General features: G+C 41.1%; 1 protein-coding gene across 8 annotated transcripts in view; it reads right to left on the bottom strand.

Moving 5' to 3' along the window:
* Positions 1-500: 500 nt before the first annotated feature.
* Positions 501-15,106, bottom strand: part of robo2 (roundabout, axon guidance receptor, homolog 2 (Drosophila)) — a 265,284-nt gene continuing 250,678 nt past the window's right edge. For all 8 annotated transcript variants that reach the window (XM_084950516.1, XM_084950518.1, XM_084950519.1 and 5 more), the window contains 7 exons: positions 14,283-14,442; positions 11,799-12,062; positions 10,691-10,908; positions 5,922-6,080; positions 5,523-5,789; positions 3,904-4,095; positions 501-3,471 (listed from right to left, as the gene is read on the bottom strand). In XM_084950516.1, coding sequence (XP_084806642.1) covers positions 3,470-3,471; positions 3,904-4,095; positions 5,523-5,789; positions 5,922-6,080; positions 10,691-10,908; positions 11,799-12,062; positions 14,283-14,442 — 1,262 coding nt within the window. In that variant the 3' untranslated portion in view covers positions 501-3,469. The remainder of the gene's footprint in view (positions 3,472-3,903; positions 4,096-5,522; positions 5,790-5,921; positions 6,081-10,690; positions 10,909-11,798; positions 12,063-14,282; positions 14,443-15,106) is intronic.

The raw sequence follows: 15,106 nt of genomic DNA, 5'->3' as shown, positions 1-15,106 counted from the left end.
GTTCTACACCACTTCTTTCACAAGTTTTTGGAGAATTTTCACAGATTTTAGTTTGAGCTCTGTGCAAGAGAGCTTGAAAGCAAGCTGCCTGTCTCAGTGATTTAGGAGATTTGGGTTTGTGTTTGAAGCTGCTCTTCTGGAAGGATCAAGGCAGGGATTGGTTTGACATAAAACGCACAGCTGAGTCAGGAACCCTTTTAAACACACAGCGAGCTAAACATCTCTACTGCATACACACACAGCACAAAATAAACTACACTTGTGCTGTTGCTGAGTCAAACACTATTAAGATATTAGCAGGGCCATGTTTTGTAGAAAAAAGGCAAAGTTGCATTTTTAATGTTGCAGCTGCAGTGCAAGTATCCAAGAAAAACTGAATATTTAACCTTGAAAATAATCTTGTTTGACTGTATTTTTGTATGTACTGTATGTATTTTGTCTGTCATACTGTGTCGAATCTAACCTCCCGCGCTATAGTCTTTCTATCAAAGACAAAGCCATTTTCCATTTTTCAAAAATATTTTATTTGATATTGATCCAGGTACAAGGAAATAAAAGAACATGGATTTATCTTACAGGACGTGGGAATGAAGCTGTAAAAGTTTATTTTCTTGATCCACTCTCTTCTTGGACATGCAAGTGAATACAGAAGGTGGTTTACAGGGGAAAAAAAGGAGAATGTACCGTACTGTAGAAATGGCATTGGATCAGGGTGTCGACCTCACCCTTTACTGTACAGAAAGACTTCACCCAACACCTTTCTCTTTTTGTCATTTTTAATCCTCTTTTATAGCAAAAAAGGCAACACACAGATAGGCTACAAAGAACCAACAATATTGAGAAAATGAACAAAGGAGAGGAAAAGCACTTTTATCCTTTGTCCTCCTGACAAGCAAATTGTGAGCATTTTTACTCCTTGTGTTGAAAGGATTGTAAGTTTCTTCAGTTTTGACATGAGAAGAGCAGTGCAGTGAACATGCAAGATGAAGAGTGACGACTACTGACCCGGCACTTCACCATGCTGTGAGCACAGTGTGCCTTTCATCTCATTATGGCCTCGCTGCTCGGCTCTGACACCAAACTTTACAAGGAACGGAAAAAAAAAAAACACATTTTATATCTCACAAATCTTTATGCATATTTCACAATATACTTTTATTATCATTTTAATAAATACAAAACGACACTGTGATTTAAAAGAAAATGAGTATTAAAGAGACACTAAAACGCATTAGACAATCTTAATTTGGTATGTTCTTTTTACTGACATCTTAAGGTGGATGAACCAGCACATTATACTCAAAGTCCACAGCAGAAAAGAAAAGAGGGGACGACAGAATCAGACATGAGAGGGATAAACTGTCAATGAAAATGGAATGGCATAATCAAGTGGAGATGCGTATGGATATATACACATATATACACATACATAAACACCACCAGAATGTAAAATAACCTGAGATACTCTTTGCACCTCATTTCCAGAACACTGGCCACTGGGTGGATGGTAAAAAAACCAAAATGACATGGCATGACGACAACAGTACAACAGCATCTGATGGCCTTTAGTTTCCCACCCCCCCTTTATCAACATTAGCAGTACAAAAAAAGACAAAACAAACAGTCATTAAACCACAAAAATCCTGAACATTAATATTGAAAACATCATTGTTTTAAGCAGCGTTTTGGAGTCCATAAAAGGCATACAAAGAAACAAGCTTCTCATTAAAAAAAAGGACAACCAAAAAAGAAAAAAAAAAGTCGTTTAAAAAGACAACAATTGAGAATCAGAGGCTGAGAAGTCGAAAGCGGCAAAAGATAAGTGTGTGTGTATTGTGGCAGTTGGGCAGACGGAAAGTGTTCTGCTCCACACTCGGGTTGCACACATGGAGGCAGTGAGACCTACTAGTTAATATACAAGGCCTTTCTCCATTTTCGCTCCACTCAAAGCTACGTTGTAAAACATACGCACTCATTTTTATCCCTTAACATCACTGACACAAGACTGTGCTGATCTTAGCATACTGGAGGCCAACCGCCGCTTCTGTAGATTTCATTAATGAACAGCACCCAGCTGAACCCAGCAGGTCGGTGTGTTGTTTTCCTGGATCATGCTGTACCCAGTGACAACATCACAAACACCAAAGAGTAAGTGCTGTAAAAATCAAACAATTAAAAAAATATTAGTAACCAAAAGACAATAAAATGAAACAAACAAAAAAAAAACACAAAAGATGTAAACAATTGCTGTTGTTCCACTCATGATTTAGGAGTAACATTACCACTAATAACAATAAATGCTCCTTTGTTTGTGTTTCCTACCTATTAAGGCCATAGAAGAATCACAAATCTGCCTTTGTAAGTGCTCTGACCGGACTGCAGCATGCGGATAGATTTCAGCGACTCCTCCCTTTTAACCGTTTTATTCTAAGTGTGCTGTTTTACTGAATTATTTAGGTAGTAAAACCTAATAGAAATGAAAAAAAGAAACAGAATTTGAAATGCTCGGAAACCCTTGTACTAGAATGGAGCCAATGCTTGGAGTTGCCCCCAAACATCGAAAACTAGATATTTCTATTATTTTAGGGGTTAAATAACCAACTACAGCAATACAGAATCCTTTCTGTACTTCTTTTGGCCTCGTATCTGTCCTTCAGACCCTCAGGAACCTTGTGTGTCTGCCACCCAATTTGTCTCAACTGTGGAAATGGGCGCCTTATTTGTTGCTGTCTGTGAGCAAAGCATTACTCTTTAATATCTCTCTGTACATTAGCATATATTTTTCTTCTCTCTACTTTACAGTACAGAAACTCCTCTTCACATATTCTTCCGGTTCTTCATGTCAGCAGGAGCTATGTTTTTTTGTGCTTATCACCAAAAATTGCAGTGCAAAAACAATAATTAATAATAACAATAATAATGATAATAATTAATGGTAGCTATCAACAAACAATGGATTATAAAACAATTATTTTATGGCACAACAGCCACTCATTTCACATATAATACAAATAACCAGATAAAACCCAACTGTTCCTGTATATGGAAATAAAAAGCTCAAACAGAATCAGGCTTGCATAGCAATGCAACAACAAGTTAAAGAATATATTTACAGGAAACAAAATCCCCTTTTCCTCAAGGGCAGTTACCAGAAAATTTGTTCTCTTATAGATGTTTTGATTTTTTTCTTTTTTAACTTGCCTTTTTCTAACAAAAAGAAAATTGGAGTAAGGTAGGAGGTGGAAAATATTTTCTTGAGGACAAAAAACATAGTAAGATGTACAGTATGTCTGTGTCTATACATCGCATTTACAGTTCTGTGACACTGTTTTTCTCCGTAGTTCTCATTGCTGCACTGCTTCCCTCTGAGAACACACAGGTAAGGACAAAGTTCACTACCCCGGCAAAGAGGGTGTCACTCTTCCAAAGAGAGAACAGGTTCTCTCCAGTTTAAACTGCAGGCAGATCACTCTGTGAGAAGAGGAATAAAAGAAAACATTAGGATTGGCGAAAAAAAAGAAAAAAATTGTTAACTTTAAGTAAAGAACCTATTAAACATGTTGGGAGGCATTTTTGCCAGGAATTCAAAGGAAACAGCTGGACTGACTCTTTCCCAAGTTAAAACAACAACTGCCAGTACAATAAAATCTAAGTTAAATCCATCCACATACACAAACACTGACAAGCTTTTGCAGAAAATATATGCTGAAACAGCCAGACACACTTAACACAGGAAGTGTGCACAAGTAGGGTGGATAAACTGTTGTTTGGCAAGATGCAGTTATAGTAATTTTATGGTAAGCATTGCTGCACTACAAAACTTGCCCTTTTTACTGCAGTATATGTGCCGTGCCATATACCATAAAACACTGCTGTCAAACATCAAAGTACTAAATTACTCACATAACTCTCCTGAGTACTGTCCTTGTCCGTTGGTCCCCAGAAATTCAGCATGCTCTGTGGCGGTCCACTGCTGTGGTTGTCGTGGACCCTCAGTCTTGCGTGGCCCTGTTGAGCCCTTGGAGGAGCCTGTGCCAGAACTGTGGCCACCAGGGGAGGGGAACGATGGTTTACTATATGGCAGACACCCCTCTTCTAAAAATACACACATAGGAACCGAGAGGCATACTTTAAGTTTGAACTTTTGTTATTGCAGTGTTACACATCTTGCATCTGATGCATGGAGACAAAGAACACTTTGCAACCACCACCCCACACTCTTGACATCTGCAGAGTGGCCGTGCCAACGAGCAATGCCAGGGCGTGCCACGGAGAGGACTCTCAGCTTCGCACATGGCCTTGCAGCCACCACCCTTACGATGAGGGTAAATACAATAACAGGGGGACTACTGGCTGCTGTGGCACCTCCTGCTGCAGGGCAACATAACATTGACCCTCAGTAGTCTCCATCATTGCGTGAAATCTCATCAAACTGCTCCCCACTGCTCTGCTAATGACTGTAATATAGCCTTCCCTGACCTCACTGGAGTCTACTGCAAATCAGTCAGTGCACTGAAACATGAGGGAATTCACCTACAGTGTTTTTCGTAAAGATGCTGATTGTGACACCTGTCTTTGTCTCACAGCCTCAGATTAACTGTCTGAGAAACTCCTGGCACAAAGAGTCCAAGGAGCGCAGCATGAAGAGCTCTAACGGTCACAAACAAACAGGCGTGTGCACACATAAGATTAATGAACACACACACAGATGGAGTGTAGAGAGCTGCTGTTTGTGTGAGAAGAGAAAGCTAAAGCGATTAGAGTGCATTTCAGTTGCTGGGGCCTCCTGCCTTACTTGGAGTGGAGCAGGCTGGTACTGGCAACAGTTACAGGGGCATTACGGTGGCTGAGGGAGGGCTGAGGGGGGCATTCTGGAAACCAGAGCAAGTGGCAGACAGTGCAATCTGTTCATGGGAGCCCAGTCTCAAAGCAGCATGACTAACTTCAACACAATCACTTAGAGAAAAATCCCCAACCGCAAAGGCACAGCAGCAGCTAAACTCCTGTGTTATTGTTGTTTTCTGGCCATAATGAAAGGAATTATCTTTGTATTAAAATAAATAGTTCAGTCAATAACAGGAAATGTTCCACTTCCCTTTTGACTTCACTTGCTTTGAAAATAATGTTATTTTTCTTGCTAATGAATGGTTTTATGTGAGTATAATTATTTTATAGATTTTGTTTTAGGTTGCAAAGTGCATTTTTTAACAAATAAAAAGGATGAATTGTTTATGTGAGCAAAATGTAATGTGCTTTCCTGAACAACAGCAGCAAGACTCTGATCTGCACTTAATCACAAACATTTCCAATTGGTTATTACATTAATTCATAAAAAAAACTTTAAGTCCTAACAACCACATGGAAAGCCTCACCTGACTGTCAGCCTAATGCTTAAAAAAAGCAATTGCGCATTAGCGCACACATTTTTGCATACTATGCTTTAAAGTGAAATTTTATCTCTGTGTTAGCCTTAATGCATTAATGCCTGTTCCCGTTTTATGGCTAAATATTTTCATCTGCACCTGTTTTGTGGCCCCTGCGGACATCATCAGCTCGGTCTGCAGAGCCCAGCCTGTCTTGAACCTGGCGATGATGTTCCAAAGAAGTGCGCGTCTGTCTGTCAATAGAGCTCTTCATGTCTTCTGGCCCACACAGGGATCCTGACATAGGCGGGCGCTCTAAGGAAGAAGCCTTCCTATCTGTTGGGGGCGCCATGCTGTTTATACTGCGGCCCCCCTGGATACGGCCCTGCCCCTGACAGGGAGGAGGCTCAGGTGGAGGAGGTAGGTCTGTGCCAAGAGAAAACCACACTAAATCAACTGAATACATGAGTTATATATTACCATAACCCCTTCATGAATATGTCTCTAAAATTTTTATTTAAACTTTCAAAATGTGTTTTCGGTTGCTTCCTCCCTCACCGTCTGCACCAGCATCTCTCCGATGGGGTGTTGTGCCCTGACTTCTGGGTTTGCGAGTTGGCCTAGTGGCCCTCTGGTGGCCCAAGCTGTGTGTGCCGACTGTGCTGCCATCTGTTGAAAATGGACTGCTGGGCCGAGGCCTATGGGACAAGCCTTTACCTGCAGGAGGGATAAAGGACCACAGGCCAGATGGTTAGTAAAGATATTACGGAGCCAACAGTGAAGTCAAAACAGTCATCAGGAAAAGGAAAAGTTATCAATCAAGATCCAGCAAGCCTAACAGGGGAAAAAGGTAAATGTTTTCATTAGAAGGGAGAGCATTTGGTTGAAGTCCTTAAAAGGTTTTAAGCATAGCATATCACCCAGATATTACACAATGCACCAAAGAAAGCAGAGGCAGATCAGAGCTAAGTCACATTTAAGGATCAGGAGATACCTGCAATGTAGCCATATAGAGCAGGTACCATGCACAACCTGGGCACAGCATCCAAAAGCAACAGAAAAGAAAATAACAAGGCAGCATTATGGGGAAAACATCAGCCAATGGATGACAGGAGGAATAATTAGAACAGAGATGAAAGATAATTTGTCAGTGGCAGACGGTCCAGCCCAGCAATGGATATCTGGTCCCACACACCAACCTCTCTTGCTGAGGCTAGTGCCCTCAAGGCGATAGCCTGCCTTGTCTGCAGCAGCCACCAGGGCCTGGGCAAAACTGCAGTGGGTAAAAATCGAGCCATCAGATGAACTGCCCAGACTGGACCTATGGCTGGAGAAATTACGGTCATCTTCTGAGGCCGAGCCCCACCCATTCACCATGGACCCTGTAGAACACCATAGGTTTCAGCATAGATGTTTGTGTGTGTTTATGTGAGTATGTGTGTAAATGGATAGTTATTTATCTGAAACACTCACGCTGAAATCCCAAGCTCATACAGATTCAACAGCTATAGCCTCTGTGGATATATGAGCTCACATTCTGAACATCTGTGCTTTGATTAGACATTTAGATGAATAAACTTATTGAGTGGTCTTAAAAAAAAGAAGCAATATGAATATTGTACACTTAAATGAATTAAATTTGCTGTGGGGCATTTCTGTTCTTGCAGGTGAGCGCTTTGTATAGTCATTCTGTTCTGGCATGCCCTCTTTCATCTATTATAAACACACACATTGCATACACACACACACAAAAGTGCACATTTACACACACCAGAATATACACAGTGGAACAGCAGGACTGTCATCAACTTATTTTGCACGTCTTTTGATAAAGAACAATGAGCGCACCTGTGCAGAGCAGAGTTAGCTACACGACTGCCTCAGGTGACATCTCACAAAACATCGTATTGAATCAAACACCTGGAGGTATGCGCACAGATTTTTTTTTAGTCCCGTTTAAAAATGCACAACCATCGCTGTCTAAAAATGTGCAGTAGTTTTAAGAAAACTACAGGTTTTTAACTTCTATGTGCACAGCACTTTAATGATTTAAAATTCTATGAGCATTAATCAATATACTGCTCAATAAGCTACAACAACACAAGCGAGTATTTTACAGGATCAAAGGGGCACAAATAAATAAAATGTGTATATATTGTCAGGCTTTTGGCTTATATGCTACTATATGTCTTTATGCCTTAATTTTTCTTCCTTCGCATAAAAAGCTAGGCCAGCACTTTAAATATAAAAGCATCACTCTGCCAATAAAAATATGCCATTTTGGCAAGCAAAAACACAGAGAACAGTCGGCTAATGTGACAGCTTTCAGTGGGACTGGTTTGGCAGTCTTTGCTAAAGTGGCATAAACCCAAGCACTCAGCTCACACACACTATCCTTCCCTCACACAGAGCGATGTGATTGGACAAACTGGTGTAACACAGAATTGGGGAGATGTGAGGCTAAAGGTTGTTTAGAGAACGGTGGGGACAAAAGTTAGCAGCAGGATTCATTAAAAGGTCAGGATAATACAAAGGGTAGCAGATTCTTGGCCCAGGACTGCTGCATATTGCAGGCTGTGATTCAAATGAACACAACTAACACATGAGTGTGCTCTCTCAGATGGCACTTCCCTTTGCAACACAATAGATCACATTAACAATTGGACATAAAACTTGTTAATATCACTGTGGTTTATTTAACCAGACACACTGGGAAATCCCCTTCAAAGGCTTCTCCAACTTCCCCATCTGTGAGTCTCTTTGTCTGTAACCAGATGTCTCAAAGAGACTGTAACTTAGTCACTGGTTGTGACTTTATGGAATTGCACTTTCAACAGAAGAGATTGCAACATCTTTTCACTCCTATTGCAGGGAAATTCTCTCAGATTAATGGAAACTTCTATAAAATATAGGCTTGCATAAGGTAGAGTACCCCCTTACACATCCCATTTTTACAGAGCAAACTGAAATCGAAGGCAACTAGTTTGAGCCCTCCATCTTTCCTGGCCATTTTCTTTGAAATTCTTTTCTAAGAGTTTTTCACTAAGAAAGAAAGACAGCAATTCCGCTGGGTCCAATCCTCCCACAAAGAATAGAGCAGATAATGAAGTATAGGCAGTGCCAGCCAAAGCACTGAAGCTTCCAAGTCCTTTCGGCTCAGCGAAGGAACACTGCCTCAGCAAATCACATCACAGAATGACTTTTCAGTTGCTCTAACTGCCACTTTCTACTGCAGAACCTCTGGAGCACTTCTATTCTCAGAAACAGCAATCCAATCAAACTGTGATCATTCTAACATAATTTGATAAAAATTCAATCTAGTTTTCTTTTTGCCCTAGAAATATAACTTTTTTTGGCTCCAGACCAAGGTTTGCTCTACATATCTGCCATTTTATCACATCTTGAACAAGAGCAATGGGCCAAACTGTGTTCTCGAAAAAAGCTGGCCGACACCCTCCATGTTCCATGCACTGATAGAGCAAGACCAGTAAACGCTAGGCGGATGGAGGGCAGTAAAACCCAGGCTGCCTCCCTCCTGCCACTAAAACTGATTTACACTGACGGGAACCCTAATCTGCATGTCGTTAAGTAGGAAAATCATTCCCCCTGATGAGCAGGCGTCTACCTGCCACCAGGAGATCTGACCCCACACCTCGCAAACCTGGCAAGACTTTATGGGTGAGTAATCGCCCAGAACAGCCAAGCTTTCAAGTCATTGTACGCATAACAGCTTCACTGCCACCACATCTTAGCTGTGCATGACCTATATAGAGCCAAGTAATACCTACGTGTTCACCTCAACGCTGTAGCTCGTGCAAGCAATCGCTCTGTAATACTACCACAACAGGAGGAGTTACATTTATCAGCTAAAAATAAGTTGCCTTAACTCAGAGCATGGAATAACGCATTGGAAAACCTGTGCAGACAGTCCGCTGGTGAAAAATGGCCCCTGAGGAGAGTGCAGGTTCTTTTCTTCTTTTTTTTTCTGGAACATCACTGAAAAGTTAGATTTACTGGCCTTTGGTGTAACATTATGAAAACAGACCTATTTCCATATTATTAAAACAATGACAAATCCATCAAGCGACGCTTGACAGCAATCTCACTCCTGCCCCTCCCCTGTTTGTGTAGCCTTAAAACGGTGGCTACAATAAATCTCAGCAGCGTCTCCCCTTTTCCCTCTCTTCCTCCTGCTCACCCCGGAGCTGGGGCCGTGTCTGTGTTGTCAAACGATGGGGTGAGAGGCAGACTTGGAGAGAGATAAAAAGAAATAGTGCTGTCTTCAGAGTAATACAGTGGAGGAGAGATGCAGCAGATTAGGGCCCCGTTGCCGCTTTATATTCCTCTAAATACATCAGCAGCAGCATGTGTCAGTGCTACCAAAACCACTGTTCCATCATCCCCTGGAAAACCACTCTTTAATGTTTCTACTGACAGGGTAGGCCAATATACAGCACTGTTTGTCTTCTTATTTTTGAGCTTTCTCTCTCAGATAGCCCAGCTCCTTCGATTTTTTGCTCTCTTCCTTATTCTTACCACCCATAAATGTCTCAATATAGCCTTTATTTTTCAGTGTTTACACACATAACCTGAGGGATACACAGTATCACAGGTCAACACTAAACTAGAAATTTCTACCAAACCTATTCCCCATATGTCACTTTTATCATAAAAGTCCATTTTTGCACTTTTACCCCTTTACATTGCAGATGGATAGTCAGGCCTGGTCAGTATGATAGCAGCAATCCAGAACCCAGCTCTTCCACTGCAATGTCATGCCCTTCATATGTCCCCTTAACAGACGGCTGTAAAAGTTTTCAGTGAGTTGTAAAAATGGAAATGGTGCCTCTAGTCTGGAATGGAATATGCCGCACGTGAAATTTATTTCAAATCTCCTCGGGAAGATACGGTTGGCTCTGGCTCCGGAGCTGTGTGCAAGTTAAATCACAGTCACTCTCCCCTACCCTCTCCCTCCTCTTAATTTCCCTCTCACTATCCTGTTTAAAATTCATGGACTTTCTTATCTGTTTTCTTTTTTGAAAATGATAATTGTAATTCCCCAGAGCCTGCCAAAGGTGCTTAAAAAACTTGATTGAGGGCCAAAAATTAACACACCAAAGTCATGAAGAACGTGTTATGAACAACAATCCACTTGCCGTTAAACAAGATGTAACAACAATGGGAGTTGAATGCATTTTACCTGCTTATGGACATTTGAATAAAAAGAAACAAATCCCATTTACTTATGCATTAAAATAAATTATACTGCGGTTAACAACATTAGGTTAAAGCCCCGCCGGCTCCAGATACAAATCCAACAGCCTTACCTGTTAAAGAGCTGTCCAGGTTGTCCATGCTAGACCCTGGTGTGTGCTCAATTCCGCGGGGATGCCTGGCTCCATAGCCTTCATCCTCCTCCTCATCTTCCTCCTCCTCCTCCTCATCATCAGGCAGGTCAGTCTCCAGGTCGGAAACCATTGTGCTCGACACGTAGCCCACTGGAGGAGCTGGAGCCTGGGGAGGAAGAGAGCCTCCCTGCATGTGCCTGGTAAAAAAAAATTAAAATAAATAAATACTCCATATAATCTGATATTGGGGAATGTGGAGCGGTGATGACTATCGAACATGTGGAAATGTAGAGCTAATTACAGAGACCTGTATTATGTGGGCCGCTGAATAAATATGGACAATTTCACTAATTCCACAGTGCAGCTTGTATGCTAACACAATGACCTACTAATTGCTGCTGTGGATGGTATAAAGGGATGCTCTCCGGGCCTGTCGACACATGGCTGTCACCTCAGTGGCAGCCTGCTCTGCTGACAGTCACGTTTGTTAGAGGAGTGCAAAGTCTTTGACGCGGTTTGCAGTGGGAATTGGTTGTAATTACTGGCCCTCTGGTGTTGTCAGAGATGCTCTCTAACCAACAGAGTCATTACTGGGTAACATGACATCTCCTTCCTGACAAGGCTTCCCAGCTCCCCCACTACCACCCACTTCACTATTATGAATGAATGCCAGTCTCTCATTCTCTGTGCGTTGCTGACAGAATGAAGCATGGTCTTCATCTGACTTGCATGAGCACAACAATGGAATGCACCGTACGAGTGTAGGGGGAGTAAACAACCATGGGTACGAAATTGTGTCTCTTAGAGTGAGCAAAATACAGTAGTCGCCTAAGTGGTAGCATGGGCCCATTAAAATGGAATGATTAATGGGTTTATCTCCGCTGCACACACAGTTGACATGAGGAATACTGCAGGAACAGAATAAATCCTGGAAGCAATAAACAGGAACACAATGTACAGTAAGCACTGTAAAATAAAACCAATGCATGTACGACTACAATAGTATATCTGTCTAGATAAATAGATTGATAGGACTGCAGTATCTAATTTAAATATTTACAATGCTTTTTAATGCTGCTGTGTTTACCATGTTTGTTTTGCCATGTCCAGTTGGTACGCTCTGGTCAGCTCATCCAAATGGGCCTGGAGCATGGGCTGCATCTCATCTCGGGGAGAGGGGGTCAGGGTGGCTGTGGACTGCTGTCCAAAGGACACAGCAGCAGGGGATGAGGCGACCCCCCGGATAGGCGGGGTGGGAACTCTTTCTTCCTCTTCCTCCAGCTCATCCTCCATGCCCTGGTGGAGATATGTCTGCACAGGCATGGGCGGTCCCCAACCATCACTCTCATACCTGAGGGAAAATGCATGTTTACCACACAAATGTAGTTAAGGTTACATATAGCCTGAGCAAGAGCTATAAGCAGTTATTTTTGTTACTGATTAATATCGACTTATTTTTACTATTTAGTATTTTCCCAATTATCAACCAATGAGTTTATCTGAAAATGCCAGAAGCATTTGATAGACTTAGAAAATAAGGAGCTTGGAGGTTTAATCACCACAACCGAAAATGATAATCTACTAATTTAATTTAGCACAGTTTGCTGATTTTAAAGCTATGCATATTTTATAGAAATCAAACTGGAAAGTATGGGCAGACATAGTAATGTCATTACTGTAGATGTGTGATATTGTCAGTGTCTGCAAGTAAAAGACGATTGAGAAAAGTAGATAGCATAAAAAAATAAATATGTCAAAAGAAACTGATATGTGCTAACACAGTTTTGTGACCTTCTCCAACTTTCATTGGACAGCAATTTGTTATACAACAGTCCTGATTAGAATTACAGTTGGTGTCAAGCTTCAATTCCTCATAGCTGTGCTTATACATGCTGAAATAATACTAGCCATAAAGAAGGTGTTCATTATAGAAATTTGTCAGTGCACACTCCATAGGACATAACTGTTTTAATCTGCTGCCATTAAGAGCAGCCTCAGATTTACAGTGCATGAGACTCTTCATTTGCCAGATAGCCTATTAAAGCAGATGACTCTCCCAGATTGGAAATGGGAGTAAGAGGACATGGTGCCAACTGGACCAAAGAGAGACACTCTCACAATCACTTACACAAGTTACTGTTAGTTCACACTTAAAGTACAGCGTTGATTTACTGCATTTACCACACAAAATCCATTTCCATCCATGTTTACCAGGTAAACTATCATATTCACCCCGACAGCTAATGTAGAATCCCCAATTAACCTAACAACTATCTCTTTGGACCGTCGCTGGAAGCTTGATTCAAGAGGAAACTAACGCAAAAACAAGGCAACAGACAAACTCTACAAAGAAAGGCTGTGAGGCAACAGTGCAAACCACTGCACCATTACATTAAATGAAAATTAAACAAAAAATATCAGATGTCTGGTACGACATTAATCATTTATAAGAATCCAGCTTTTTATATCAACTTCAGCCTCAGTGTGTGTGGATAACATAAATCTATCTTTACAAAACAGGGCTATTAGGAGGGGTTTTTTCCCACTATGGAATTCATCAGCGAGATTAAGCCAAAGATACCCGTATGTCTACAAACTCACAAAGACAGACATGTTTTATTTTCATTTATTTTATAGATAGAAAAACGGGTCAGCAGATAGTTTGATTGGCACCCATCTGTATGTGGGTTTTTGTGTAAGAGCCCTGTGCAAAAGAGCACGTGTGCTGCCTGTAGAGACTATACGCGCATTGATCCTTTGCTTCTCATCAGATTTACAGTACTAAGTCAATAAACTGAGTGAGGTACAGTCAGATGACATTAATGCACAATGCAACCAGATTTAGTGTGTTGCTTATACAAGAAGTTGTTGGACATCATCTACATCGCTTTGCTTTCTGTGATCATTTCTTTTGTACTGCCATTTTTATTTTGTGTGTAGCAAGCTGCCCACAAAACACACAAAATATTACTTGGAACAGGTTTAATTTTCTTGCGCTTCCACATGAGCTCATGCTTCTTCTCTTCAATATCAGAATTGCCAGTTACAAAGCTTCTGCGTATGGCTTCTTAGCCTCCTAAATGTTTCCTAAAAGCCTTAACTTGGCTACAACAGATTTTCAATGACAGTGGACACAATATTTTTAAACAAATTCTTGACAGCATGACTTGTATTTGAGCTGATTTTCAAAAAATAATTTAAAAGTTGTAATGTCTTAATTGTCTGGGTATAGGCAGGATTAGTAGACTAAAATAAACTGACGTATTACATTTGGTTGCACCAAAAAACAGGAGGCCCAGTGTGAAATGGGAGGTGATCCAGAAAACAACATAATTGGGTCAAATGGGCTGTAAAAGTTAATGAAAAATAATGACAAATACAAAAAAGGAGAGCAGTTTGAAAGATTTTGTATCTGATCGTTTGGTTAAAATAAAACTTGTGTCGTGCTTCATTTTCTACTGAAAACTGAGCTGTAAAGTGTGTATGTTGTTTCTATGCATTTAAATGGTTTTTCATTATCCATTCAAGATGGAATAATTTGTGTGTATTTTTTTTATATTAGCAGACATACCCTCCCCCGTCGTGGTGATCATTGGGATAATGGTCCATCTCAGTACCAGGGAGAGGGTGAACAGGAGGAGGGGGCAGGGGAACATTGGCCCAATTGGACCCGTTGGCTTTAGTAGGTTTAGAGCCAGCCTTTGTTTTCTTCTTCTTTCCTCCCTTTCCACCTAGAAAAGATGAGACGCAGTATGAAACTGTATGAAAACGACACTGTATACAAAAACCAATTAAAAACGAATAAACAACTGGGAGAGCATTTGCCATCTGACAAATGTCTATTATAAATAAACTCAAATTATTCTAAACACACTACTTGGTTTACAAATCCATTTGGACTGTTTCAACACAGCCTTGGAAAGTCGTACACATTTTCAAACACAAGATTTCAATGCGCTCCTGCCTATCAGCGCTTCCATAGAAAACCTCAAGGTTGCCTGATGAAAAGCATGCTTTCATTGATTGATTGGCTGAAAAGCCTCAAATCTCCATAGAAACAGAAGAGAACTGCAGTAAACGAGGCTGAGGCAGACCTTTGTGCTCCACCCATCCCTCAGCGTCCCCTTTCACACCGGGCATTGGGTTCCACAATGAAATATCTCACTTCACAGCATCATCATAATGAATGGCTTGTGTAGTGTCGATGTGTCCCTAATGGAATTCACTGAGAGTCTATTACTACTTTCATTTCTTTTATTACACCGGAGAGCCGCTAACCCCATCTATTTCCACTCATATCCCTCCAACACCAGATTCTACCAGGTCCCATCCATCTTTATAAATCTGCCAGCCAGTTCAATACCAAGTTTTATATGATTTGGTCACTGTGGAAGA

Source organism: Perissodus microlepis, chromosome 14 (assembly GCF_051167445.1).
Source record: "Perissodus microlepis isolate ML-2025 ecotype Zambia chromosome 14, ASM5116744v1, whole genome shotgun sequence".
Classification (NCBI taxonomy): Eukaryota; Metazoa; Chordata; class Actinopteri; order Cichliformes; family Cichlidae; genus Perissodus; species Perissodus microlepis.
The sequence above is the reverse complement of the archived record's forward strand: the minus strand, read 5'-3'. Positions and strand labels throughout refer to the sequence as shown.